This window comes from Seriola dumerili, unplaced genomic scaffold (genome assembly GCF_002260705.1).
Source record: "Seriola dumerili isolate Sdu_G_001 unplaced genomic scaffold, Sdu_1.0 BDQW01005094.1, whole genome shotgun sequence".
Classification (NCBI taxonomy): Eukaryota; Metazoa; Chordata; class Actinopteri; order Carangiformes; family Carangidae; genus Seriola; species Seriola dumerili.
The window spans coordinates 28,284-53,706 of record NW_019179349.1 but is presented as its reverse complement, the minus strand read 5'-3'; the positions used below and the strand labels follow the sequence as shown (position 1 = coordinate 53,706).

General features: G+C 41.7%; 5 protein-coding genes across 5 annotated transcripts; all 5 read right to left on the bottom strand.

Annotated features, from left to right (window-relative positions):
- Nucleotides 1-1,844: 1,844 nt before the first annotated feature.
- LOC111239848 lies at nucleotides 1,845-8,160 on the bottom strand (the record flags this gene model as incomplete). The annotated part of the gene is made up of 2 exons (XM_022769765.1): nucleotides 5,745-8,160; nucleotides 1,845-4,273 (listed from the first exon to the last, which is right to left on the bottom strand). Coding segments are annotated over exons 1-2 (4,845 nt in total), but the record flags the coding sequence as incomplete, so codon positions are not given.
- Nucleotides 8,161-9,583: 1,423 nt separating this feature from the next.
- On the bottom strand, nucleotides 9,584-12,764 carry LOC111239847 (protocadherin gamma-A12-like). Its single transcript, XM_022769764.1, has 2 exons — nucleotides 10,374-12,764; nucleotides 9,584-9,601 (listed from the first exon to the last, which is right to left on the bottom strand). Exons 1-2 carry the CDS (start codon nucleotides 12,762-12,764, stop codon nucleotides 9,584-9,586), a joined length of 2,409 nt encoding a protein of 802 aa, XP_022625485.1.
- Nucleotides 12,765-14,108: 1,344 nt separating this feature from the next.
- On the bottom strand, nucleotides 14,109-16,544 carry LOC111239846 (protocadherin beta-15-like). Its single transcript, XM_022769763.1, has one exon. It carries the CDS (start codon nucleotides 16,533-16,535, stop codon nucleotides 14,109-14,111), a length of 2,427 nt encoding a protein of 808 aa, XP_022625484.1. The 5' UTR covers nucleotides 16,536-16,544.
- Nucleotides 16,545-16,633: 89 nt separating this feature from the next.
- On the bottom strand, nucleotides 16,634-20,959 carry LOC111239845 (protocadherin gamma-A12-like). The gene is made up of 3 exons (XM_022769762.1): nucleotides 18,566-20,959; nucleotides 18,042-18,051; nucleotides 16,634-16,659 (listed from the first exon to the last, which is right to left on the bottom strand). Exons 1-3 carry the CDS (start codon nucleotides 20,957-20,959, stop codon nucleotides 16,634-16,636), a joined length of 2,430 nt encoding a protein of 809 aa, XP_022625483.1.
- A 1,289-nt stretch (nucleotides 20,960-22,248) lies between these two features.
- Nucleotides 22,249-24,683, bottom strand: LOC111239844 (protocadherin beta-16-like). Its single transcript, XM_022769761.1, has one exon. The coding sequence runs from the start codon at nucleotides 24,658-24,660 to the stop codon at nucleotides 22,249-22,251; it is 2,412 nt and encodes an 803-aa protein (XP_022625482.1). The 5' UTR covers nucleotides 24,661-24,683.
- Between the last annotated feature and the right edge of the window lie 740 nt (nucleotides 24,684-25,423).

Genomic DNA, 25,423 nt, shown 5'->3' with positions numbered 1-25,423 from the left:
GGCTTTTCTCCACAATGCTCCTCTCTGTCTATTCTGTCCACAACCAATAAATCGCCGTTTCGCAGGTTAATTCCGCAATACTGTCTGTCTCTTCCCTCCATGTCAACGCGAGCTTTGCGAGCAGACAGTCTTCCAATCTCCAGTCCCAGATCCTTGGCGATATTTCCAATAACAGATCCGCGCTTCAGCTCCTCCTTTACAGAATAGCTCAAGTCTCCTTGAGCGTAGAGCACCGCAACAAAGAAAAAGACGAAGCCACAGCTTCGAAGAACACCCTGTCTATCCATCATCCTACAACAGCACTATACAAATTAAAACAGGGTAGTTTCAACCATTAAAAAAAAGGTTAATCGGTCAATGTATTTGCCTTCAGTGCATTTTTCGTCTTTGTTGAAGGCTGTAGGAAGACAGGGCTGGTCGATCCCAATTGTGGGTGGTGTGCAAAGCAGGCTGAACATTCGACTCCATAGCTGGTCTATACTGACACCGTGAGTATAAATGTATTATAGCAGGTTTCCTTAAGTCATGCAAATATCCTAAAAACATTATAAGATCATTTGGCCACGATATTTGAATATAAACTTATTGTAATGAGATACTGTAAAGTGTAATGAGGCACCACAATAATATTTCGGCTTGATGTGACTATAGTGGGATGGTTGATTTCACCGTTATTAGGAACTACAGACATAAGTGTTTCCACCAGAAGAAATCCACCTAAAGCTTTTAATAATGATAACAGAAAAAGATCATTCCCCAAATGTTAAGCAAATTTTGACCACGGATTACGTCATTTAGTGTTGCAAGCTAAATGTTTCAAAATCGCTTAGAGGTTCATCTGTCTCACTCTCAGAGTAACAGAAAGTTAGAATATTTTTTTTTCATGTAATATTCAAAAGTCTGCCGACAGCTGAGCACAGACACCAACTGAATTAAATATCAGACTTTAACTAAAGATGCATATTGCAGACAAACACCACAAATAGACTGGAATGACAGCATGCAATTCATGGTGCACTGTTTCAGAAAAATCTGATTTTTAATTCACCTATAGTTTGACATTGAGGACAAGAGGGGGATTATAAACTTCCTGCATGTAGGTAAACGTCAATAGCAGTAAATGAAAATGAATCGTTGATAACATGCACTTACAATCAAGGAATGCTACTTGCTGACTTCAAACAATTTTCACCCATTTCAAAACAAATGTCTTTGTTTTACGTCAAAGAAAAGTTTAACTGTAATACACAGCACAAACGTTAAGAGTAGGTGTGCAAAGAAAAAAACAATGGCAAAACTAAACCATGATCTCAAACGTTTGACAGGTAAAAACAGAAGACATGACATGTGAATTACTTCAGAAAATACATGACCAGTCGCTGCTAAGTTCAGCACCAAGGACAGAGACAAAAAGCTACACCTGCAGCTCTGCTCAAAGACTCAGAAAGACAAACGGATGGCGTGTGAAAAAATGATACGGTTTTATTTAAGGTATACTAAAACGAGATCAACTGTCACTCGATAGCATACGACAATGAAACATACGACGAAAAGTGAACTAAAAAGAAAACTACAACATTACTATTTGTCATGCTCCATGATGCATTATCAAGCTTACTGTAGGCATTTAAGATAAAATTAACTCGTCTTGAGGTTGCAGTTACCTTTTTTTATGTGACGTGTATCTATAGTATGTAAATACAAGGCAGATGTGTGTTACATTGTTAAAATTGTCGTTTCTGGAGAAAAGAAGACACGAAAAGTAAATTAAAAGTCTCGAGTTATTGAAGGAGACATTAAAAGTGCTAATAGAAATATGTCAAACAAGTGACAGCTGTCCCTACCTCAGGGAAATCATCGCAATCCGCAAATGCATCAGCAAAGTCTGATGGACTTTTCTTCAGAGTCTGGTCAGCAGGAAGTGTGTTGTCATTGTATGAAGTCACAAACTTAAAGTCACTGGTTCTAGAACCTGTTGTCAGGTACGCGTCATAATTGTAAGTGCTGCGCAAAGTTCCTGTGCCGTCAACATCTGCGTAATTAGGAGGCAGATAAGCGCTGGGGATGGCGACTGCTCCGTCAAACAACAGTCTGGGCTTTCTCCTGCGACAAAACCTCACACCCAGGATGATGATGATGAAAGTCAGAAAAAAGGTGGACACAGACACCAGAGCGATGATCAGGTAAGAGGTCAGTTTGGAATTCTTCTCATCATAAGAAATATCCTTCAGTTCTGGCACCTCAGCCAAGTTATCAGAAATAAGTAAATACATGGAACAGGTGGCAGAGAGAGAGGGCTGTCCGTTATCTTTAACTGCCACAATAAGGTTCTGTTTCATGCTGTCAGATTCAGAAATGTCCCGCTGTGTCCTGATCTCTCCACTGTGGAGACCAATAGTGAAAAGTCCCGGATCAGTGGATTTCACTATATGATAGGACAGCCAGGCGTTCTGTCCGGAGTCTGCGTCCACCGCTATCACTTTGGACACCAGGGAGCCTCCGTGTGCAGCTTTGGGGACCAGCTCGGTCATGAAGGAGTTGCCCTCCGGGGCGGGGTACAGTATCTGAGGAGAGTTGTCGTTCACATCTGATATGAAGACACTCACGGTCACGTTGCTGCTGAGCGGAGGAGAACCGTTGTCTCTGGCCATCACGTGGACTTTAAAGCTCCTGAACTGTTCATAATCAAACGACCTCACAGCGTGGATCACCCCCGTGTCTCCGTTAACAGACAGATAGGAGGACACCGGGGCACCGTTCACCTCACCAGCTAACAGAGAATAAATCACTGTACCGTTTTGTCTCCAGTCGGGGTCTCGAGCAGTAACGGAACATAAAGTGGAGCCAGGTTTGTTATTTTCAGTCACATATGCGCTGTACGACTGTTCCTCAAACACAGGTGGGTTGTCGTTGATGTCAGCTACAGATAACTCAACAGTTTTAGAGGAGGACAGAGGTGGAGAGCCCTCGTCAGTGGCAGTGATTGTAATGTTGTAATCAGACACTAGTTCACGGTCCAGTTGTCCTGTGGTCACCAGAGAATAATAGTTTTTAATAGAAGGAACCAACTTAAAAGGGACATTCTGCTGAATGGAGCAGCGGACCTGTCTGTTATTCTCAGAGTCTCTGTCCTGCACGTTAATGATGCCCACCTCTGTACCAGGTGACACGTTCTCAGGTATGGGATTAGACAGTGATTTCAGAAATATCACTGGAGCATTATCATTTATATCAGTAATTTCAATCATTAACGTAGCATATGAAACTAAACCCAGACCATCTTTGGCGCTGATCTGCATATCATAGGATGACACTTTCTCATAATCAATAGCTCCAGCTACTCTCACCTCTCCCGATTTGGGGTGTAAAGAAAACACGTTATCATTTTCATCTGAAACATGATCAAATCCGTAAGTAACTTCACCGTTCACTCCCTCATCTGCATCAATTGCACTCACTGTGATCACCAACGTATCTAGAGGAGAGTTTTCAGGCAGACTGGTTTTATAGACGGTCTGGCTAAACACTGGTACATTATCATTAGCATCCAGGACAGTGACGTGTATGGCTACAGTACCTGATCTCTGAGGAGAGCCACCATCAAATGCAGTTAGCAAGAGCATGATCTCTCTTTTGTCTTCTCTGTCTAATTCTTTCTCTAAAATTAATTCACAATATTTTCTTCCACCTGCTTTTCTGTTTACATCCAATTTGAAGTGATCATTCTGCTGAAGGGAGTAGCCCTGAACAGCATTTTCTCCGATGTCTGCATCATGCGCCTCTCCAAGAAGGAATCGCGAGCCCTTGACTGCCATTTCATGTATTTCAATCTTAAAATAATCTTCTTTAAACTGTGGTGAATTATCATTAATATCCTGTACACGGATACTAATACGGTGCAGCTCTAATGGATTTTCCAGAACGAGTTCCTGTTTTAGAACACACGATGCCTTTCTGGCACAAAGCCCTTCTCTGTCAATCCTTTCTTGAACAATCAAGTCTCCGGTGTTGAGATTGACACCGCAGTACTGAACGTTGTTGTCCTCTGTATCGACACGGGCCTTGCGAGCGGTCAGTCTGCCCAAATCTAGTCCCAGATCTTTAGCGATATTTCCAATCACAGATCCACGTTTCATCTCCTCCAGAACAGAGTAGCTCACATCTCCACAAACAAGGTGGAAGGCAAGAAAAATAAAAGCAAGGCCGTACCGCAGCGCGAGTCCGTTATATCCCATTTTAACTGATAGAAAGAGCACCACTGCTACAAAGTAGCCTGTGTAACAATATATCGAACCAGTGATTTCCTCAAATATTCACGATCCTCAAAGTAAGGTCATGTTAACGAAGCGTTCTTGTGAACTGCAGCACAACAACAGATTCAGGCTTTGAATTCGTTGATACATAAGGGTGGAGAATGACTGTGCCTTCTCGTTTTTTGGTACACACTGACACCATGAGCATTTGTTTAGGTATAGCAAGGCAATGTATTATTTGAGAAGTGTTTCACTATACACAAGTTCAAAGAACCCTGTTAATCAAAACAAGTACAACAGTCATATTATTTACTTTACAATTTCATATTTACCTTAAGCTTTTTCCCACTTGTGAAGTAATAGAGAACTAAAAAAGTAGAGATCAACATGAAACTATTCAAACTGTGTCTCGGATACAACAGTGTGTTTTAATATAATTATTATGTCCAAATGAAGGCAGCACAAAAAATAAGAAGGGAAGACTTTCATTTTAGATTTAGGTTTCCTCTGACATCAAATCTATATGCAGCTTTAAAAGCGTCCTGTAAACATCCTAATAAATACTCCGCATTCATGGAGCCTACAACAAGCTCTTGTCCTTGTAATTGTGCATATTTAAATCATAAATGGAAAAAATGAATTAAGCATTTTTATGGTCGGACTTAGACAAGCATTTGACTGTTACAAGCTGCAAACTGAAGTGTTGTGTGGTTAAAATCATATCAGCATCAGTGTTGTACTCTGTGTTAATGCATCAAAATTAGAAAGTTCAATTTGGAATAATGACTGTCAGGGAATAATTTTGACAACTTGGAGGAGACAAAAATATCAGAAATACATGTCCCTCCCAAAGTCGAAAACAAAGTTTTTACATGAATGCTTCAATCTACCTTGATGAACATCAAAATATTATTTTAATTGTTGTTGTAGTAAACATCAGTGACAAATGACTGTTCACAAAAAGCTTGGAACATGGCAATAAGGTTCGATGGTGACATAAGCTGTAACAAAGTCCAAAAAAACAGTGCTGTTATTTAATTTATTTTGCTGAAACACGCACCAAAAAAGAAATACAATGTTTCTGTGAGAACCTCACATGAACAGATGATTTCTCAAGCTTTCTACGTCCTTTTGTCGTGCGTGCGCATATTTTTACGTGTATATCACTGACATCAAAATTTCAAGTCGTGGATTAAATGCTTTACAATACTACCCACAATACCCAAGACCACCGAGAACAAGAAAGCCAATACCAGAAGCAATATCAAAGGATATTCACTGAAATAACGATCAGAAAAGAGAAGAATGACGGTGGAATCAGATGACTGACGTACATTATCCCTGAAAATGCATCAAATTATCTACCAGAGTTCAGCACCAAGGAGAGAGTGGATGAGCCGTACTTGAAAAGGTTTTTCATTGGCAAGGACATATAGAGCAATCACGAGAGCAGAGATCTGCAAGTACGGCGTCTTGGGTAAGTGAACAAACGTATATTGATCTTAAAATGTCTCCCTACCTCTGGGGAAGCATCGCAATCCGCAAATGCATCAGCAAAGTCTGATGGACTTTTCTTCAGAGTCTGGTCAGCAGGCAGTGTGTTGTCATTGTAAGATGTCACGAACTTAAAGTCACTGGTTCTAGAACCTGTTGTCAGGTACGCGTCATAATTGTAAGTGCTGCGTAAAGTTCCTGTGCCGTCAACATCTGCGTAATTAGGAGGCAGATAAGCGCTGGGGATGGCGACTGCTCCGTCAAACAACAGTCTGGGCTTTCTCCTGCGACAAAACCTCACACCCAGGATGATGATGATGAAAGTCAGAAAAAAGGTGGACACAGACACCAGAGCGATGATCAGGTAAGAGGTCAGTTTGGAATTCTTCTCATCATAAGAAATATCCTTCAGTTCTGGCACCTCAGCCAAGTTATCAGAAATAAGTAAATACATGGAACAGGTGGCAGAGAGAGAGGGCTGTCCGTTATCTTTCACTGCCACAATAAGGTTCTGTTTCATGCTGTCAGATTCAGAAATGTCCCGCTGTGTCCTGATCTCTCCGCTGTGGAGACCAATAGTGAAAAGTCCCGGATCAGTGGATTTCACTATATGATAGGACAGCCAGGCGTTCTGTCCGGAGTCCGCGTCCACCGCTATCACTTTGGACACCAGAGAGCCTCCGTGTGCAGCTTTGGGGACCAGCTCGGTCATGAAGGAGTTGCCCTCCGGGGCGGGGTACAGTATCTGAGGAGAGTTGTCGTTCACATCTGATATGAAGACACTGACGGTCACGTTGCTGCTGAGCGGAGGAGAACCGTTGTCTCTGGCCATCACGTGGACTTTAAAGCTCCTGAACTGTTCATAATCAAACGACCTCACAGCGTGGATCACCCCCGTGTCTCCGTTAACAGACAGATAGGAGGACACCGGGGCACCGTTCACCTCACCAGCTAACAGAGAATAAATCACTGTACCGTTTTGTCTCCAGTCGGGGTCTCGAGCAGTAACGGAACATAAAGTGGAGCCAGGTTTGTTATTTTCAGTCACATATGCGCTGTACGACTGTTCCTCAAACACAGGTGGGTTGTCGTTGATGTCAGCTACAGATAACTCAACAGTTTTAGAGGAGGACAGAGGTGGAGAGCCCTCGTCAGTGGCAGTGATTGTAATGTTGTAATCAGACACTAGTTCACGGTCCAGTTGTCCTGTGGTCACCAGAGAATAATAGTTTTTAATAGAAGGAACCAACTTAAAAGGGACATTCTGCTGAATGGAGCAGCGGACCTGTCTGTTATTCTCTGAGTCTCTGTCCTGCACGTTAATGATGCCCACCTCTGTACCAGGTGACACGTTCTCAGGTATGGGGTTGGACAGTGATTTCAGATATATAACTGGGGCATTATCATTCATATCAGTAACTTCAATTATTAGAGTTGCATATGACGCCGATCCCAGACCATCTTTGGCGCTGATCTGCATTTCATAAGACCATTCTTTTTCATAATCAATGGCTCCAGCCACTCTAACGTCTCCGGTTTTAGAGTTTAAAGAGAAAACATGGTGTTCATCTGAAACATGATCAAATCCGTAAGTAACTTCACCGTTCACTCCCTCGTCTGCATCAGTTGCACTCACTGTGATCACCAGTGTATCTAGAGGGGAGTTTTCAGGCAGACTGGCTTTATAGACGGTCTGGCTAAACACTGGTACATTATCATTAGCATCCAGGACAGTGACGTGTATGACCACAGTGCCTGATCTCTGAGGAGAGCCACCATCAAATGCGCTAAGCAACAGCATAATCTCGTTTTTGTCCTCTCTGTCTAATTCTTTGTCTAAGACTAGTTCCCCATATTTTCTTCCACTGCCTTTTGACTTAACGTTCAGTTTGAAATGTTCGTTCTCTTGAAGTGAGTAGCCCTGAACAGCATTTTCTCCGATATCTCCATCGTGTGCTTCATCTAGCAGAAAGCGCGAGCCCTTGACTGCCGATTCTTGAATTTCAATCTTAAGTGAATCCTCCTTAAACTGTGGTGAATTATCATTGATATCCTGAACACGGATACTAATACGGTGCAGTTCTAATGGATTTTCCATAACGAGTTCCTGTTTTAGAACACACGATGCCTTTTTCGCACAAAGCCCTTCTCTATCAATCCTTTCTTGAACAATCAAGTCCCCAGTATTCAGATTTACACTGCAGTACTTAACATTGTTGTCCTCTGTATCAATTCGGGCTTTGCGAGCGGACAGTCTGCCCAAATCAAGTCCCAGATCCTTTGCAATATTTCCGATTACAGATCCACGGTTCATTTCTTCCGGAACAGAGTAACTCACGTCTCCATAGACGGGGAGGAGGGCAAGAAAAATGAAAGCAAGGCCGTAGTGAATCTCAAATCTGCTGTATTCCATTGTTACTCCGAGAAAGACCACGTATATATCAAAATGATCAACAAACAGGTTAAAATATGTCAACGATGCATCCGTGAATTCTTCCAATAAACACAAAAGGTCGCAATGCAGTCATACACGAAGCGTGTTATGTGAACTGCGGCCCAATAGCAGAATCAGGTTTTAAATTTGTTGACACTGAAGGGTGGAGAATGGCCGTGACTTCTTGTTCACTAGTACACACTGACACCATGAGTATTTCTGAGGTATAACAGGGTGATGTATGTTTTTCCATGTGCATATTTACAATATGGACCTCTTCAGTGACAGTTATTTGCCAAAACAACAAGAACAACATAAACAACTTTACTCTGCTAAAAGGCCCATTTTAAATGGAAAAAAGCAAAACAATCATGAAATTGCTGTGACTGTGCATCGGGAAGAGCCTGTACTTCCAAAAAACAATTTGAAAAAGGCACAGACAGTATAATATGCCTGAAGACAAAGCCAGGACCATTGTCCTTTCAGATATCTTTGTCTTTGAAGTTAGTCTTCCATTATATCTTAAAACTCAATGAGAACTAATATTCAAAAGTCAATTATCCTTCCTTGATGACAGGTTGGTCATATATTTTTCCTCTTTGTGCACTTTCTTCTAATTCCCATTATACTGGTGTAATATGGGATTAAGTACAACAGAGGAAGATTTCAATTGTCTGCAGATTTACATTTGTTTGCCCATATCCTCTGAGAAAACACTTTACACTTGGTAGTTGTGCAGTTGTTGCGCATGTGGAAAAATATTACTGTATTTCAAACTGTGAGGCTGAACCTGCATGGCCATCTAATGACAATAGTAGATTATGAACTGAACTCTTGTGTGATTTAAAACATACCATAGACTGTTTAAAACGTAAAGTTAATACACATAACACGGATCAATATTCCTGCAAAGCTCATGAAAGTTGCAGGAGGGATCAGATATATATCTCTATGTATGCTTGAATCTCTTGTGATGAGTAACAAAAAAATTATCAAACACTGAAATATAAGTAATGTAAGACTAAATTTTTTAAAAACATGGTGAAAGCTGTTGCTCTACAACAATTTATATTACTCTGGAGTTCGGCAAATGATAAAAAAAGCTGAGATTTATAATCAGTTATTGCAAAGATCAGGAGTGCAGAGGTGAAATTTATTTTGTTAAGTTATAACAGTGGATATATATCAGATAAAACAAAGCTACCAAACGCCCAGGAAAAAATACATTGATATTTTAGCAAGTTGCTGTGTCATACTTTGGCTCGTGTATTGCTTTTATCGATCATTAATCTGTACTGCAAACTGTTTATAAAAGTAAAAATTAATATTAATTGAAAAACACTACAGCAGGGAAAATAAATTTAAGGGAGGACACATTTTTCATGAAAGCATGTCATTACGTTTACAGATAGATGCCCAGCTTAGGAAAAGGAGGCCCCACAAACAAAACAGGAAAAACACACAGGCTTCATTTTCACTTTCTTCATGCTGCTCTAATACTGGGTCTACCAAAATTCTGATGAAAATGGATCCAGAAGGGGATTTTACATAGACACCAGAATAAATAGAAAACATATTCATATGAAAACCTCAGAGCAAAAAAATCATATTGTGGAAAAAGCAGCATAATTGGAATCTTTTCAAAAAGCATAATAGATGACATTTTTTTAAATCAGCAGAGCATATAAACGAACACAGATCGAAACACAAGGGTAACTTATCTCAAAAAATGTGTAAGACCATGAAAAGCAATTCAGCACCAAGGACAGAGACATGAAGCATAGTTTGAAAAGTTTTCCTCACTAGTGCAACAACAAAGCATCCATGTCACTTTAGAAAAACAGATGGACTTAATGAAGACCTCATTTAAAAAACTTAAATATATGAGGCTTCATTAGACAAAACAAATGTGAATTTTTTTACGTTTCATGCCTTTTTGTTTTTAACGTGAGTTTAGCACAAATAAGAAGCCTGAAGTCTTTATGAAAATCATGAACTCAAAACGACCTTAAGAACCTTTAAAAGGGTCTGAAATCATCACCACATAAAAGAACGGCAACACCTCGACAAGTGAAAGCAAAATACCAAAATATATTTTTCAGAAAAACTGAAAATCAGTTTACTGATAATATCTTTTTCAGAACGAGTGAAATTGAGTTTACTGATATATAAGTATATATAAGTTTCCCTACCTCAGGAGAAGCATCACAATCGCCAAACGCTTCAGCAAAGTCTGATGGACTTTTCTTCAGAGTCTGGTCAGCAGGAAGTGTGTTATCATTGTATGAAGTCACAAACTTAAAGTCACTGGTTCTAGAACCTGTTGTCAGGTACGCGTCATAATTGTAAGTGCTGCGTAAAGTTCCTGTCCCGTCAACATCTGCGTAATTAGGAGGCAGATAAGCGCTGGGGATGGCGACTGCTCCGTCAAACAAAAGTCTGGGCTTTCTCCTGCGACAAAACCTCACACCCAGAATGATGATGATGAAAGTCAAAAAGAAGGTGGACACAGACACCAGAGCGATGATCAGGTAAGAGGTCAGTTTGGAATTCTTCTCATCATAAGAAATATCCTTCAGTTCTGGCACCTCAGCCAAGTTATCAGAAATAAGTAAATACATGGAACAGGTGGCAGAGAGAGAGGGCTGTCCGTTATCTTTCACTGCCACAATAAGGTTCTGTTTCATGCTGTCAGATTCAGAAATGTCCCGCTGTGTCCTGATCTCTCCGCTGTGGAGACCAATAGTGAAAAGTCCCGGATCAGTGGATTTCACTATATGATAGGACAGCCAGGCGTTCTGTCCGGAGTCCGCGTCCACTGCTATCACTTTGGACACCAGGGAGCCTCCGTGTGCAGCTTTGGGGACCAGCTCGGTCATGAAGGAGTTGCCCTCCAGGGCGGGGTACAGTATATGAGGAGAATTGTCATTCACATCTGATATGAAGACACTGACGGTCACGTTGCTGCTGAGCGGAGGAGAACCGTTGTCTCTGGCCATCACGTGGACTTTAAAGCTCCTGAACTGTTCATAATCAAACGACCTCACAGCGTGGATCACCCCCGTGTCTCCGTTAACAGACAGATAGGAGGACACCGGGGCACCGTTCACCTCACCAGCTAACAGAGAATAAATCACTGTACCGTTTTGTCTCCAGTCGGGGTCTCGAGCAGTAACGGAACATAAAGTGGAGCCAGGTTTGTTATTTTCAGTCACATATGCGCTGTACGACTGTTCCTCAAACACAGGTGGGTTGTCGTTGATGTCAGCTACAGATAACTCAACAGTTTTAGAGGAGGACAGAGGTGGAGAGCCCTCGTCAGTGGCAGTGATTGTAATGTTGTAATCAGACACTAGTTCACGGTCCAGTTGTCCTGTGGTCACCAGAGAATAATAGTTTTTAATAGAAGGAACCAACTTAAAAGGGACATTCTGCTGAATGGAGCAGCGGACCTGTCTGTTATTCTCAGAGTCTCTGTCCTGCACGTTAATGATGCCCACCTCTGTACCAGGTGACACGTTCTCAGGTATGGGGTTAGACAATGATTTTAAATATATAGCCGGGGCATTGTCATTCACATCAGTGACTTCAATTATCACTTTTGCTTCTGAAGAGAGCCCATAGCCATCTTTGGCCTCAACAAACACTTCATATTTGGATCCCTCTTCATAATCTATGTCACCTGTCACACTGATTTCTCCTGTTTTCTCATCCAGTGAAAAAAGCTTTCGTGATTTATCAGAGAGTCTGCTAAATTCATATGTAACTTCTCCATTGACTCCTTCGTCTGCATCTGTAGCACTTACAATGATAACTTTGGTTTTCAAGGGTGAGTTTTCTGGTAATGCAGCTGTATATACGGCCTCGGTAAATACTGGGGCGTTATCATTAGCGTCAAGAACAATGACGTGTATGACTACAGTCCCGGATCTCTGAGGAGAACCACCATCCACAGCCGTGAGCAATAATTTCATTTCCTGCTGCTCCTCTCGGTCTAACTCCTTGTCTAAAACCAACTCACCATATTTACTGCCAGCACTTGTCTTCTTTATACTAAACACAAAGTGAGGGTTTTGTTGTAAAATGTAGCTTTCGACTGAGTTCTTGCCTATGTCTGCATCGTGGGCTGCATTAATGCGATACCTAGCTCCTTTGTCAGCTGACTCTCCAATTTCCAGCTTTATAATATCCTTCGGGAAAATTGGTGCATTGTCGTTCACGTCCTGCACCTGCAGGGACAACCGGTGTAACTCCAAGGGATTCTCTAATAGCAAGTCGAATTTGAGAACACACGAAGGCTTTTCTCCACAATGTTCCTCTCTGTCTATTCTGCCCGCAACCAATAAATCCCCGTTTCGTAGGTTAATCCCGCAATACTGGCTGTCGCTTCCCTCCATGTCAACGCGAGCTTTGCGAGCAGACAGCCTCCCCACCTCCAGTCCCAGATCCTTGGCAATATTTCCAATAACAGACCCGCGCTTCAGCTCCTCCTGTACAGAATAGCTCAGGTCTCCTTGAGCGTAGTGCACCGCAACAAAGAAAAAGACAAAGCCACAGCTTCGAAGAATCCGCCGTCTATCCATCATCCTACAACAGCGCTACACAAATTAAAACAGGGTAGTTTCAAGCATTAAAAAAAGGTTATTCGGTCAGTGTGTTTGCCTTCAGTGCATTTGTCCTCTTTGTTGGAGGCTGTAGGAAGACAGGGCTGGTCGATCCCAATTGTGGGTGGTGTGCAAAGCAGGCTGAACATTCGACTTCATAGCTGGTCTATACTGACACCGTGAGTATAACTGTATTATAGCAGTTTTCCATAAGTCATGCAAATGTTGTTAACACATTTCGAGATAATTTGGCCAAAATATTTGAAAATAAACTTATTGTAATGAGATACTGTAAAGTGTAAAGAGGTACCATATTATTAATTCGGTTTGTGGGATGGTTGATCTCACCGTTATTGGGAACTACAAACAAGAGCGCCTCCAAAAGAAGAAATCCACCTAAAGCTTTTGACAATGGTACCGGTAAAACAACATTTCCCAATTGTTAAGCAATGTTTGACCACAGATCACGTCGTTTAGCGTTACGTGCTAAATGTTTCAAAATCGCTTAGAACTAAATCTGTTTCACTCTCAAAGTAATAGAAAGCTACAATATGTTATCATGTAACATTCAAATGTCTGCCCACAGCTTAACAGAGATACCACCTGAATTAAATAACACACTTTAACTAAAGATGCATATTGCATACAAACATCGCAAATAGACTGGAATGACAGCATTCATTTCATGTCGCACTGCTTCAGGAAAATCTGATTTTTAATTCGCCTGCGGTGTGACATGGCAGACAAAGGGTGTTAATAAACTCCCTGCATGAAGGTAAACGTCAATAGCAGTAAATGAAAGTAAATCGTTGATAACATGCAGTTACAAACAAGGAATACTACTCGCTGACTAAAAACAATTTTCACCCATGTCAGTACAAATGTCTTTGTTTTATGTCAAAGAAAAGTACTGCCGTAATATACAGCACAAACTTTAAGCGTAAATTGCACTTAGGTGTGTCAAGAAAACACACTGGTGACCTAAACCATGATCTAAAAAGTTTGACAGGTAAAAATAGTAGATATGACATGTGAATTACTCCTGAAAATACATCACAAGTAGTGCTAAGTTCAGCACCAAGGACAGAGACACAGAGCTGCAACTCTGCTCAAAGATTCATAAAGACAAACGGATGGCGTGTGAACAAATGATACGGTTTTATTTAAGGTATACTAAAACGAGATCAACTGTCACTCGATAGCATACGACAATGAAAAATACGACGAAAACTGAACTAAAAAGACAACTACAACATTACTATTTGTCATGCTCCATGATAAATTAAAAGTCTCGAGTTATTGAAGGAGTCATTGAAAGTGCTATTAGAAATATGTCAAACAAGTGACAGTTGTCCCTACCTCAGGGAAAGCATCACAACCTCCAAACGCTTCAGCAAATTCAGTAGGACTTTTCTTCAGAGTCTGGTCAGCAGGAAGTGTGTTGTCATTGTAAGATGTCACAAACTTAAAGTCACTGGTTCTAGAACCTGTTGTCAGGTACGCGTCATAATTGTAAGTGCTGCGCAAAGTTCCTGTGCCGTCAACATCTGCGTAATTAGGAGGCAGATAAGCGCTGGGGATGGCGACTGCTCCGTCAAACAACAGTCTGGGCTTTCTCCTGCGACAAAACCTCACACCCAGGATGATGATGATGAAAGTCAGAAAAAAGGTGGACACACACACCAGAGCGATGATCAGGTAAGAGGTCAGTTTGGAATTCTTCTCATCATAAGAAATATCCTTCAGTTCTGGCACCTCAGCCAAGTTATCAGAAATAAGTAAATACATGGAACAGGTGGCAGAGAGAGAGGGCTGTCCGTTATCTTTCACTGCCACAATAAGGTTCTGTTTCATGCTGTCAGACTCAGAAATGTCCCGCTGTGTCCTGATCTCTCCACTGTGGAGACCAATAGTGAAAAGTCCCGGATCAGTGGATTTCACTATATGATAGGACAGCCAGGCGTTCTGTCCGGAGTCCGCGTCCACCGCTATCACTTTGGACACCAGAGAGCCTCCGTGTGCAGCTTTGGGGACCAGCTCGGTCATGAAGGAGTTGCCCTCCGGGGCGGGATACAGTATCTGAGGAGAGTTGTCGTTCACATCTGATATGAAGACACTCACGGTCACGTTGCTGCTGAGCGGAGGAGAACCGTTGTCTCTGGCCATCACGTGGACTTTAAAGCTCCTGAACTGTTCATAATCAAACGACCTCACAGCGTGGATCACCCCCGTGTCTCCGTTAACAGACAGATAGGAGGACACCGGGGCACCGTTCACCTCACCAGCTAACAGAGAATAAATCACTGTACCGTTTTGTCTCCAGTCGGGGTCTCGAGCACTAACGGAACATAAAGTGGAGCCAGGTTTGTTATTTTCAGCCACATATGCGCTGTACGACTGTTCCTCAAACACAGGTGGGTTGTCGTTGATGTCAGCTACAGATAACTCAACAGTTTTAGAGGTGGACAGAGGTGGAGAGCCCTCGTCAGTGGCAGTGATTGTAATGTTGTAATCAGACACTAGTTCACGGTCCAGTTGTCCTGTGGTCACCAGAGAATAATAGTTTTTAATAGAAGGAACCAACTTAAAAGGGACATTCTGCTGAATGGAGCAGCGGACCTGTCTGTTATTCTCTGAGTCTCTGTCCTGCACGTTAATGATGCCCACCTCTGTACCAGGTGACACGTTCTCAGGTATGGGGTTAGACAATGATTTCAGATATATAACTGGAGCATTATCATTCATGTCAGTAATTTCAATCATTAGCGTAGCATATGAAACTAAACCCAGACCATCTTTGGCGCTGATCTGCATATCATAGGATGACACTTTCTCATAATCAATAGCTCCAGCTACTCTCACCTCTCCCGATTTGGGGTGTAAAGAAAACACGTTATCATTTTCATCTGAAACATGATCAAATCCGTAAGTAACTTCACCGTTCACTCCCTCGTCTGCATCAGTTGCACTCACTGTGATCACCAATGTATCTAAAGGAGAGTTTTCAGACAGACTGGCTTCATAGACGGTTTGGCTAAACACTGGTACATTATCATTAGCATCCAGGACAGTGACGTGTATGGCTACAGTACCTGATCTCTGAGGAGAGCCACCATCAAATGCAGTTAGCAAGAGCATGATCTCTTTTTTGTCCTCTCTGTCTAATTCATTCTCCAATACTAATTCACAATATTTTCTTCCCCCAGCCTTTGTGTTTACATCTAATTTGAAGTGATCATTCTGTTGAAGTGAGTAGCCCTGAACAGCATTTTCTCCGATGTCTCCATCGTGTGCTTCTCCAAGAAGAAACCGCTCCCCCTTGTCTGCCGATTCCCTAATTTCAATTCTAAGCGAATCCTCCTTGAACTGTGGTGAATTATCATTGATATCCTGAACACGGATACTAATACGGTGAAGTTCTAATGGATTTTCCAGAACGAGTTCCTGTTTTAGAACACACGATGCCTTTCTGGCACAAAGCCCTTCTCTGTCAATCCTTTCTTGAACAATCAAGTCTCCGGTGTTGAGATTGACACCGCAGTACTGAACGGTGTTGTCCTCTGTATCGACACGGGCCTTGCGAGCGGACAGTCTGACCAAATCAAGTCCCAGATCTTTAGCGATATTTCCAATCACAGATCCACGTTTCATCTCCTCCAGAACAGAGTAGCTCACGTCTCCACAGACGAGGTGGAAGGCAAGAAAAATAAAAGCAAGGCCGTACCGCAGCGCGAGTCCGTTATATCCCATTTTAACTGATAGAAAGAGCACCACTGCTACAAAGTAGCCTGTGTAACAATATATCAAACCAGTGATTTCCTCGAATATTCAAGATCCTCAAAGTACTGTCATGTTAACGAAGCGTTCTTGTGATCTACAGCACAACAACAGAATCAGGCTCTGAATTCATTGACACTGAGGGTGGAGAATGACCGCGCCTTCTCGTTTTTTTGGTACACACTGACACCATGAGCATTTTTTTAGGTATAGCAAGGCTGTATATTATTTTTGAAGTGTTCAACTATACATCCGTTCAGAGAACCACGTTCGTCAAAAGAAGGACAACCATAGGCCGAACAATAATAACACGCCATTAACTTTATCATTTTAGTATTACCTAACGTTTTGTAAAGTCAGAAACAATGAAAAATAGACATCAACATGAAACTATTCAAACCCTGTTTCGGATACAACCCTGTGTTTTTAAATAATTGTTAAGTCAACAGCACAACAAATAAGAAGGGAACACTTTTCTTTTAGATTCATGCACGTTTCCTTTCATCTCAAAGTTTTATGCCGCTTGAAAAGCTAAACTGTCCTGTAAAAATCCAAATGAATCATCTGTATTCATAAAGCCTTTAACAAACACGATTTAACCTTGTAATTGTGCATATTTAATTCATGAGTGGAAAAGGTAATATGAACATTTTATCGATGGGATTAGACTGTTAAAGGCTGCAAACTGAAGTGTTGTGTTGTTAAGATTACATCAACAGCAATTGTGTAATCTGTGTTAATGCATCACAGTGTCACACATCTATTTGGAATAATGACCGTTATGCAGGATTTGACAATTTGGAGAGGACAAAAACATCAGAAGTATAGGCTGTATCTCCAAAGGTCCAAAACAATGTCTTTACACAAATACTTCAATCTAATTTAATGATCATCAAATATTATTTGAATTATTTTTGCAATAAACATCTTTGGCAGAGAATTGTTCAGAAAAGGCTGTGACCATAACAATATCTTCACTGATTTAACTCTGAAGTTTGGTATACAAAAAAGATGACCAACAGCTGTAACAATACAGAAGAAAACAGTCCTGTCATTTCATCAATTTTACTGACAAAATAACATGCTGCAAAAAAAATACTATCTGAATTTGACTAAAATGTTTCTGCAAGGTGCTCCTTCAAAACCATGACTGCAATTTCTTGCATTTGAAGTGGACAGATGATTTTCTCAGACTCTCTGCCTGTTTCGTTCGTGAAAAATATTTACTCAGGAATAACTGTCACCAAAAGGTCAGGGTCATGAACTGCATACTTTACAATACTGTCCAAAGACGCAATGCCTATGTAAAGCATTTTTTTTTTTTTTAGGAATAAATTCTTCAAGTAGGCTACGGCATACCGAATCAATTAGGCCTATTTGAATGTTGTATTTAGGATTGCGTACAACAACAGTAAATTATATCTACGAATGATTCAAATACATGAACACAAAATTGCTCCAAAGCTTTGAAAAGGATACCCCATGTTGCCTGAAAAAGCGCACACCGTACTGATTTAAGGGGGTTTTTCAGTACTACAAACAAGACCCAAAACCAATGAGGATTAAGAAAGCCTCACTAAAGGAGAATGGAAAAGATGCGCACTTTTCTTGCAAGCTGTGTTCAAATATCGTGTCCAATGAATTGATAAACGGTGATAGGTTTCTTGTTAGTATCATTCTAAAAATAATTCTGATATTAAGCAACTTCAAACTAGAGTCGGTACACTAAAATGACGGAAATCAAACGAATTTAAAAGACACAAGATCAGAGGGAATTAACTTAAATAAAAACCAGGAAAATATAGTGGAATAAAAAGACTGAGGTATATTATCCATTAAACATGTATCATAGGGTGAACGAGAGTTCAGCACCAAAGTCAGACTTAATGACACGTACGGAAAATACGTTTTTTGGGGGGAAGGACATAAAGAGCAATCACGAGAATATAACATTGCAGAACGCCGTAAAACAGAGACATATTTTTGATAAAATGTGTGTCTACCTCTGGGGAAGCATCGCAATCCGCAAATGCCTCAGCAAAGTCTGTTGGGCTTTTCTTCAGAGTCTGGTCAGCAGGGAGTGTGTCGTCATTGTAGGATGTCACAAACTTAAAGTCACTGGTTCTAGAACCTGTTGTCAGGTACGCGTCATAATTGTAAGTGCTGCGTAAAGTTCCTGTGCCGTCAACATCTGCGTAATTAGGAGGCAGATAAGCGCTGGGGATGGCGACTGCTCCGTCAAACAACAGTCTGGGCTTTCTCCTGCGACAAAACCTCACACCCAGGATGATGATGATGAAAGTCAGAAAAAAGGTGGACACAGACACCAGAGCGATGATCAGGTAAGAGGTCAGTTTGGAATTCTTCTCATCATAAGAAATATCCTTCAGTTCTGGCACCTCAGCCAAGTTATCAGAAATAAGTAAATACATGGAACAGGTGGCAGAGAGAGAGGGCTGTCCGTTATCTTTCACTGCCACAATAAGGTTCTGTTTCATGCTGTCAGACTCAGAAATGTCCCGCTGTGTCCTGATCTCTCCGCTGTGGAGACCAATAGTGAAAAGTCCCGGATCAGTGGATTTCACTATATGATAGGACAGCCAGGCGTTCTGTCCGGAGTCCGCGTCCACCGCTATCACTTTGGACACCAGAGAGCCTCCGTGTGCAGCTTTGGGGACCAGCTCGGTCATGAAGGAGTTGCCCTCCGGGGCGGGGTACAGTATCTGAGGGGAGTTGTCGTTCACATCTGATATGAAGACACTCACGGTCACGTTGCTGCTGAGCGGAGGAGAACCGTTGTCTCTGGCCATCACGTGGACTTTAAAGCTCCTGAACTGTTCATAATCAAACGACCTCACAGCGTGGATCACCCCCGTGTCTCCGTTAACAGACAGATAGGAGGACACCGGGGCACCGTTCACCTCACCAGCTAACAGAGAATAAATCACTGTACCGTTTTGTCTCCAGTCGGGGTCTCGAGCAGTAACGGAACATAAAGTGGAGCCAGGTTTGTTATTTTCAGTCACATATGCGCTGTACGACTGTTCCTCAAACACAGGTGGGTTGTCGTTGATGTCAGCTACAGATAACTCAACAGTTTTAGAGGAGGACAGAGGTGGAGAGCCCTCGTCAGTGGCAGTGATTGTAATGTTGTAATCAGACACTAGTTCACGGTCCAGTTGTCCTGTGGTCACCAGAGAATAATAGTTTTTAATAGAAGGAACCAACTTAAAAGGGACATTCTGCTGAATGGAGCAGCGGACCTGTCTGTTATTCTCAGAGTCTCTGTCCTGCACGTTAATGATGCCCACCTCTGTACCAGGTGACACGTTCTCAGGTATGGGGTTAGACAATGATTTTAAATATATAGCCGGGGCATTGTCATTCACATCAGTGACTTCAATTATCACTTTTGCTTCTGAAGAGAGCCCATAGCCATCTTTGGCCTCAACAAACACTTCATATTTGGATCCCTCTTCATAATCTATGTCACCTGTCACACTGATTTCTCCTGTTTTCTCATCCAGTGAAAAAAGCTTTCGTGATTTATCAGAGAGTCTGCTAAATTCATATGTAACTTCTCCATTGACTCCTTCGTCTGCATCTGTAGCACTTACAATGATAACTTTGGTTTTCAAGGGTGAGTTTTCTGGTAATGCAGCTGTATATACGGCCTCGGTAAATACTGGGGCGTTATCATTAGCATCAAGAACAATGACGTGTATGACTACAGTCCCGGATCTCTGAGGAGAACCACCATCTACAGCCGTGAGCAATAATTTCATTTCCTGCTGCTCCTCTCGGTCTAACTCCTTGTCTAAAACCAACTCACCATATTTACTGCCAGCACTTGTTGTCTGAATACTGAAAACAAAGTGAGGGTTTTGTTGCAAAATGTAGCTTTCGACTGAGTTCTTGCCTATATCTGCATCGTGGGCTGCATTAATGCGATACCTAGCTCCTTTGACAGCTGACTCTCCAATTTCCAGCTTTATAATATCCTTCGGGAAAATTGGTGCATTGTCGTTCACATCCTGCACTTGCAGGGACAACCGGTGTAACTCCAAGGGATTCTCTAATAGCAAGTCGAATTTGAGAACACACGAAGGCTTTTCTCCACAATGCTCCTCTCTGTCTATTCTGTCCGCAACCAACAAATCCCCGTTTCGCAGGTTAATTCCGCAATACTGTCTGTCGCTTCCTTCCATGTCAACGCGAGCTTTGCGAGCAGACAGCCTCCCCACCTCCAGTCCCAGATCCTTGGCGATATTTCCAATAACAGACCCGCGCTTCAGCTCCTCCTGTACAGAATAGCTCAGGTCTCCGTGAGCGTAGTGCACCGCAACAAAGAAAAAGACAAAGCCACAGCTTCGAAGAATCCGCCGTCTATCCATCATCCTACAACAGCACTACAAAAATTAAAACAGGGTAGATACAAGCATTAAAAATAGGTTATATGTCAGCATATGTGCCTTTAATGCATTTGTCGTCTTTGTTGAAGGCTGTAGGAAGACAGGGCTGGTCGATCCCAATTGTGGGTGGTGTGCAAAGCAGGCTGAACATTCGACTCCATAGCTGGTCTATACTGACACCGTGAGTATAACTGTATTATAGCAGTTTTCCATAAGTCATGCAAATGTTCTAAACACATTATCAGATCATTTGGCCTCAATGTTTGTATAAAAGCTTATCTTATTATGGTAGTTTGAGTAAAGTGAGATGTTTGACCTCTGTGTTATTAGGAACGCTGACAAAAGTGTGTCTCCTGAAGAAAATTACCAAAAGAATTTCATGTTACCAGTAAAACAACATTCCCCAAATGTTAAGAAATGTGTGACCACAGACCATGCGTTGCAAGATAGATGTATCAAGATCACTTAGAAAGTTGATCCCTCTTTCTTTCTCTCTCTCTCTCTCCTCTCTCTCTCTCTCTCTCTCTCTCTCTCTATAAAAGAGATTACAACATTGTTTTTCGTGCAGCATTCAAAACTTTGACTCAAGATTCCACCAGTTGAATGAAATAACACGCTCAGTAAAAGTACGTATTGAAAATAAACAACGTAAGAAGAGACAATTACAGCATGCATTTCATGTTGCACTGGTTGAGAAAAATCTGTTATTTAATTCACCTGTAGTGTGACAATGAAGACAAAATGGAGATAAGAATCTTCACGGACAAAAGTAAACGTTAATAATAGTAAATTAATGTGTTAATGAGATGCACTTACAAGAATGACATGTTACTGACTGACTACTAACAATTTTGACCCGTTTCAATATCATATATGCCTATATTTTTCATAATACGAATGTATAACTGTAATACACAGCACGAATGTTAATTTGAAAATGGCAAACAGATGTATCAAGAAAACATACTGGTAAGATAAAGTGTAATCTAAAACTTTTGAGAGGTGAAAAAGAGAAGAAAGGGGTCAATTGCTCCAGAAAATACATCACGAGTGACCGCGAATTTCAGCACCAAGGACAGGGACATAAGGAACAAGCAGCAGTTCTACTCACAAACATGGGCAGACACAGCGATGTTGTGTGAAAACATAACACGATTGTCAAATCGATATGATAGGAATATAAGACAAACAGTATCTATAATGACCATACAATTTCTAATAACTACATACTACTGTGGGAGAACTCCTCTGAGCTCTTGAAAATATCACCAAACCTAAACCGATAAAAGTAAAACAGCTTTTCCTACCTCAGGAGAAGCATCACAATCTCCAAACACTTCAGCAAAGTCTGATGGACTTTTCTTCAGAGTCAGGTCAGCAGGAAGTGTGTTGTCATTGTAAGACGTCACGAATTTAAAGTCACTGGTTCTAGAACCTGTTGTCAGGTACGCGTCATAATTGTAAGTGCTGCGTAAAGTTCCTGTGCCGTCAACATCTGCGTAATTAGGAGGCAGATAAGCGCTGGGGATGGCGACTGCTCCGTCAAACAACAGTCTGGGCTTTCTCCTGCGACAAAACCTCACACCCAGAATGATGATGATGAAAGTCAAAAAGAAGGTGGACACAGACACCAGAGCGATGATCAGGTAAGAAGTCAGTTTGGAATTCTTTTCATCGTAAGAAATATCCTTCAGTTCTGGCACCTCAGCCAAGTTATCAGAAATAAGTAAATACATGGAACAGGTGGCAGAGAGAGAGGGCTGTCCGTTATCTTTCACTGCCACAATAAGGTTCTGTTTCATGCTGTCAGATTCAGAAATGTCCCGCTGTGTCCTGATCTCTCCGCTGTGGAGACCAATAGTGAAAAGTCCCGGATCAGTGGATTTCACTATATGATAGGACAGCCAGGCGTTCTGTCCGGAGTCTGCGTCCACCGCTATCACTTTGGACACCAGAGAGCCTCCGTGTGCAGCTTTGGGGACCAGCTCGGTCATGAAGGAGTTGCCCTCCGGGGCGGGGTACAGTATCTGAGGAGAGTTGTCGTTCACATCTGATATGAAGACACTGACGGTCACGTTGCTGCTGAGCGGAGGAGAACCGTTGTCTCTGGCCATCACGTGGACTTTAAAGCTCCTGAACTGTTCATAATCAAACGACCTCACAGCGTGGATCACCCCCGTGTCTCCGTTAACAGACAGATAGGAGGACACCGGGGCACCGTTCACCTCACCAGCTAACAGAGAATAAATCACTGTACCGTTTTGTCTCCAGTCGGGGTCTCGAGCAGTAACGGAACATAAAGTGGAGCCAGGTTTGTTATTTTCAGTCACATATGCGCTGTACGACTGTTCCTCAAACACAGGTGGGTTGTCGTTGATGTCAGCTACAGATAACTCAACAGTTTTAGAGGAGGACAGAGGTGGAGAGCCCTCGTCAGTGGCAGTGATTGTAATGTTGTAATCAGACACTAGTTCACGGTCCAGTTGTCCTGTGGTCACCAGAGAATAATAGTTTTTAATAGAAGGAACCAACTTAAAAGGGACATTCTGCTGAATGGAGCAGCGGACCTGTCTGTTATTCTCAGAGTCTCTGTCCTGCACGTTAATGATGCCCACCTCTGTACCAGGTGACACGTTCTCAGGTATGGGGTTAGACAGTGTTTTTATATATATAATCGGGGCATTGTCATTCACATCAGTAACATCTATGATGACTTTGGCGTAAGAGGTTAATCCCAAACCATCCTTTGCTGTGACACGCAGTTCAAATGATGATGCTATTTCAAAATCGACCGCGGTGCACAATTTTATATCACCTGTCTTATGATCAATAGTAAACACTGACTTCACGTCTTCTGAAATGTGTCCAAAATCATATGTAACGTCTCCATTTAGTCCCTCGTCTGCATCAGTAGCACTCACTGTCAGCACGACAGTTCCTAGTGGAGAGTTTTCGGGTAAACTGGCTTTATAAACGGCCTGGCCGAACACTGGGACGTTATCATTAGCGTCCAGCACAGTGATGTGAATAACCACAGTACCTGACCTTTGAGGAGAACCACCATCCAGAGCTGTAAGAAGTAGATTTATTTCCTTTAAGTTTTCACGGTCAAGCTCTTTGTTTAGCACAAGTTCCACGGAATTAGTCCCAACGCCCAGGATAAAATTATCATTCCGTTGCAGGTTGTACGTCTGAACTGAATACTTGCCAATATCCATATCATGTGCTTCCTCTATTGGAAAACGAGCACCTTTTGCTGCGGATTCACGTATGTCTATATGGATCAATTCTTTATTAAATTGAGGAGAGTTATCATTTATATCCTGGACATGTAGACTAATGCGGTGCAATTCTAATGGATTTTCTAACATGAGCTCCTGTTTTAAAGCGCAAGATGCTTTGTCTCCACATAGGCCCTCTCTGTCGATCCTCTCTGCAACAGTCAGATCCCCGTTACGGAGGTTTATGTCACAATAATGTTTGTCGCTCCCATCGGTATCAATGCGGACCTTTCGAGCGGACAGCGTACTTGCATCAAGACCCAAGTCTTTGGCGATATTTCCAATCACGGATCCACGTCTCATCTCCTCAGGAAAAGAATAGCTTATATCTCCACTGGCAAAATGCAAAGAAAGGAGCAGTAAAGCAACGGTATAGCTTTGTGATATCAATCCCGTAACAGCCATCGTGGCGCCGACCTGATACAGCAAACGTGTCCTTGTCGGTGAACAGGAAAAGAAGAATTTAAACCTAAACCATCACAATCCAAAACCAAGTGTCTGCCTCTCTCGATGATCATCTGCAAAACCGTTACTCACGTCTTGCGTCGACAACAGTGGGTGGATTATCAACACACAAACTACAGCTGGTACATAGCGACACCGTGAGACTACTCTACAAATTGCATACTTTCCACTTGAAAGAAGACTGTACAAGCCATACACTTAATAAAAACAGACTACTATAGAGAGCATATTAATTTAGAAGAGAAATTATAGTGTGAAATATCTTGAGACATATAAAGACGATCGAGCATTAGGAGTACTTCTAAAACAACACCATTATTTCACTTGGTCACCTCATATTGAGCACGGCTAATTAGATGTGAAAAAACTACTCCTATGTGACTTGATATTTATATCCTTGTAACATGTTAACACTGGATAAAATCACCAACTTACTGAAACAGTGAAGGGAATGGCCAACTTCATTACTCAAGTAATGTAATGGATGATTAAAGGCAAATGAGAACCTATACTTCAGTAACATTTTTACTATGTACAGTGAAACACAGATGAAACACAGATGAAAACTGCACACATTATTAAGTGCAAAAAAGCGCAAAATTTGATTTGATTCCAAGAGGATAATCATTCGCTCAACTACAGGCCAATTAAAATCTCTCACAGTATTTCTCTCAGTATTTAAAAATTCAAACACACTGCAAGA

What these genes read in the sequence shown, in the direction of transcription:
- LOC111239847 (XM_022769764.1), bottom strand. Translation starts at nt 12,764, where the DNA reads ATGGATAGACGGCGGATTCTTCGAAGCTGTGGCTTTGTCTTTTTCTTT.
- LOC111239846 (XM_022769763.1), bottom strand. Translation starts at nt 16,535, where the DNA reads ATGGGATATAACGGACTCGCGCTGCGGTACGGCCTTGCTTTTATTTTT.
- LOC111239845 (XM_022769762.1), bottom strand. Translation starts at nt 20,959, where the DNA reads ATGATGGATAGACGGCGGATTCTTCGAAGCTGTGGCTTTGTCTTTTTC.
- LOC111239844 (XM_022769761.1), bottom strand. Translation starts at nt 24,660, where the DNA reads ATGGCTGTTACGGGATTGATATCACAAAGCTATACCGTTGCTTTACTG.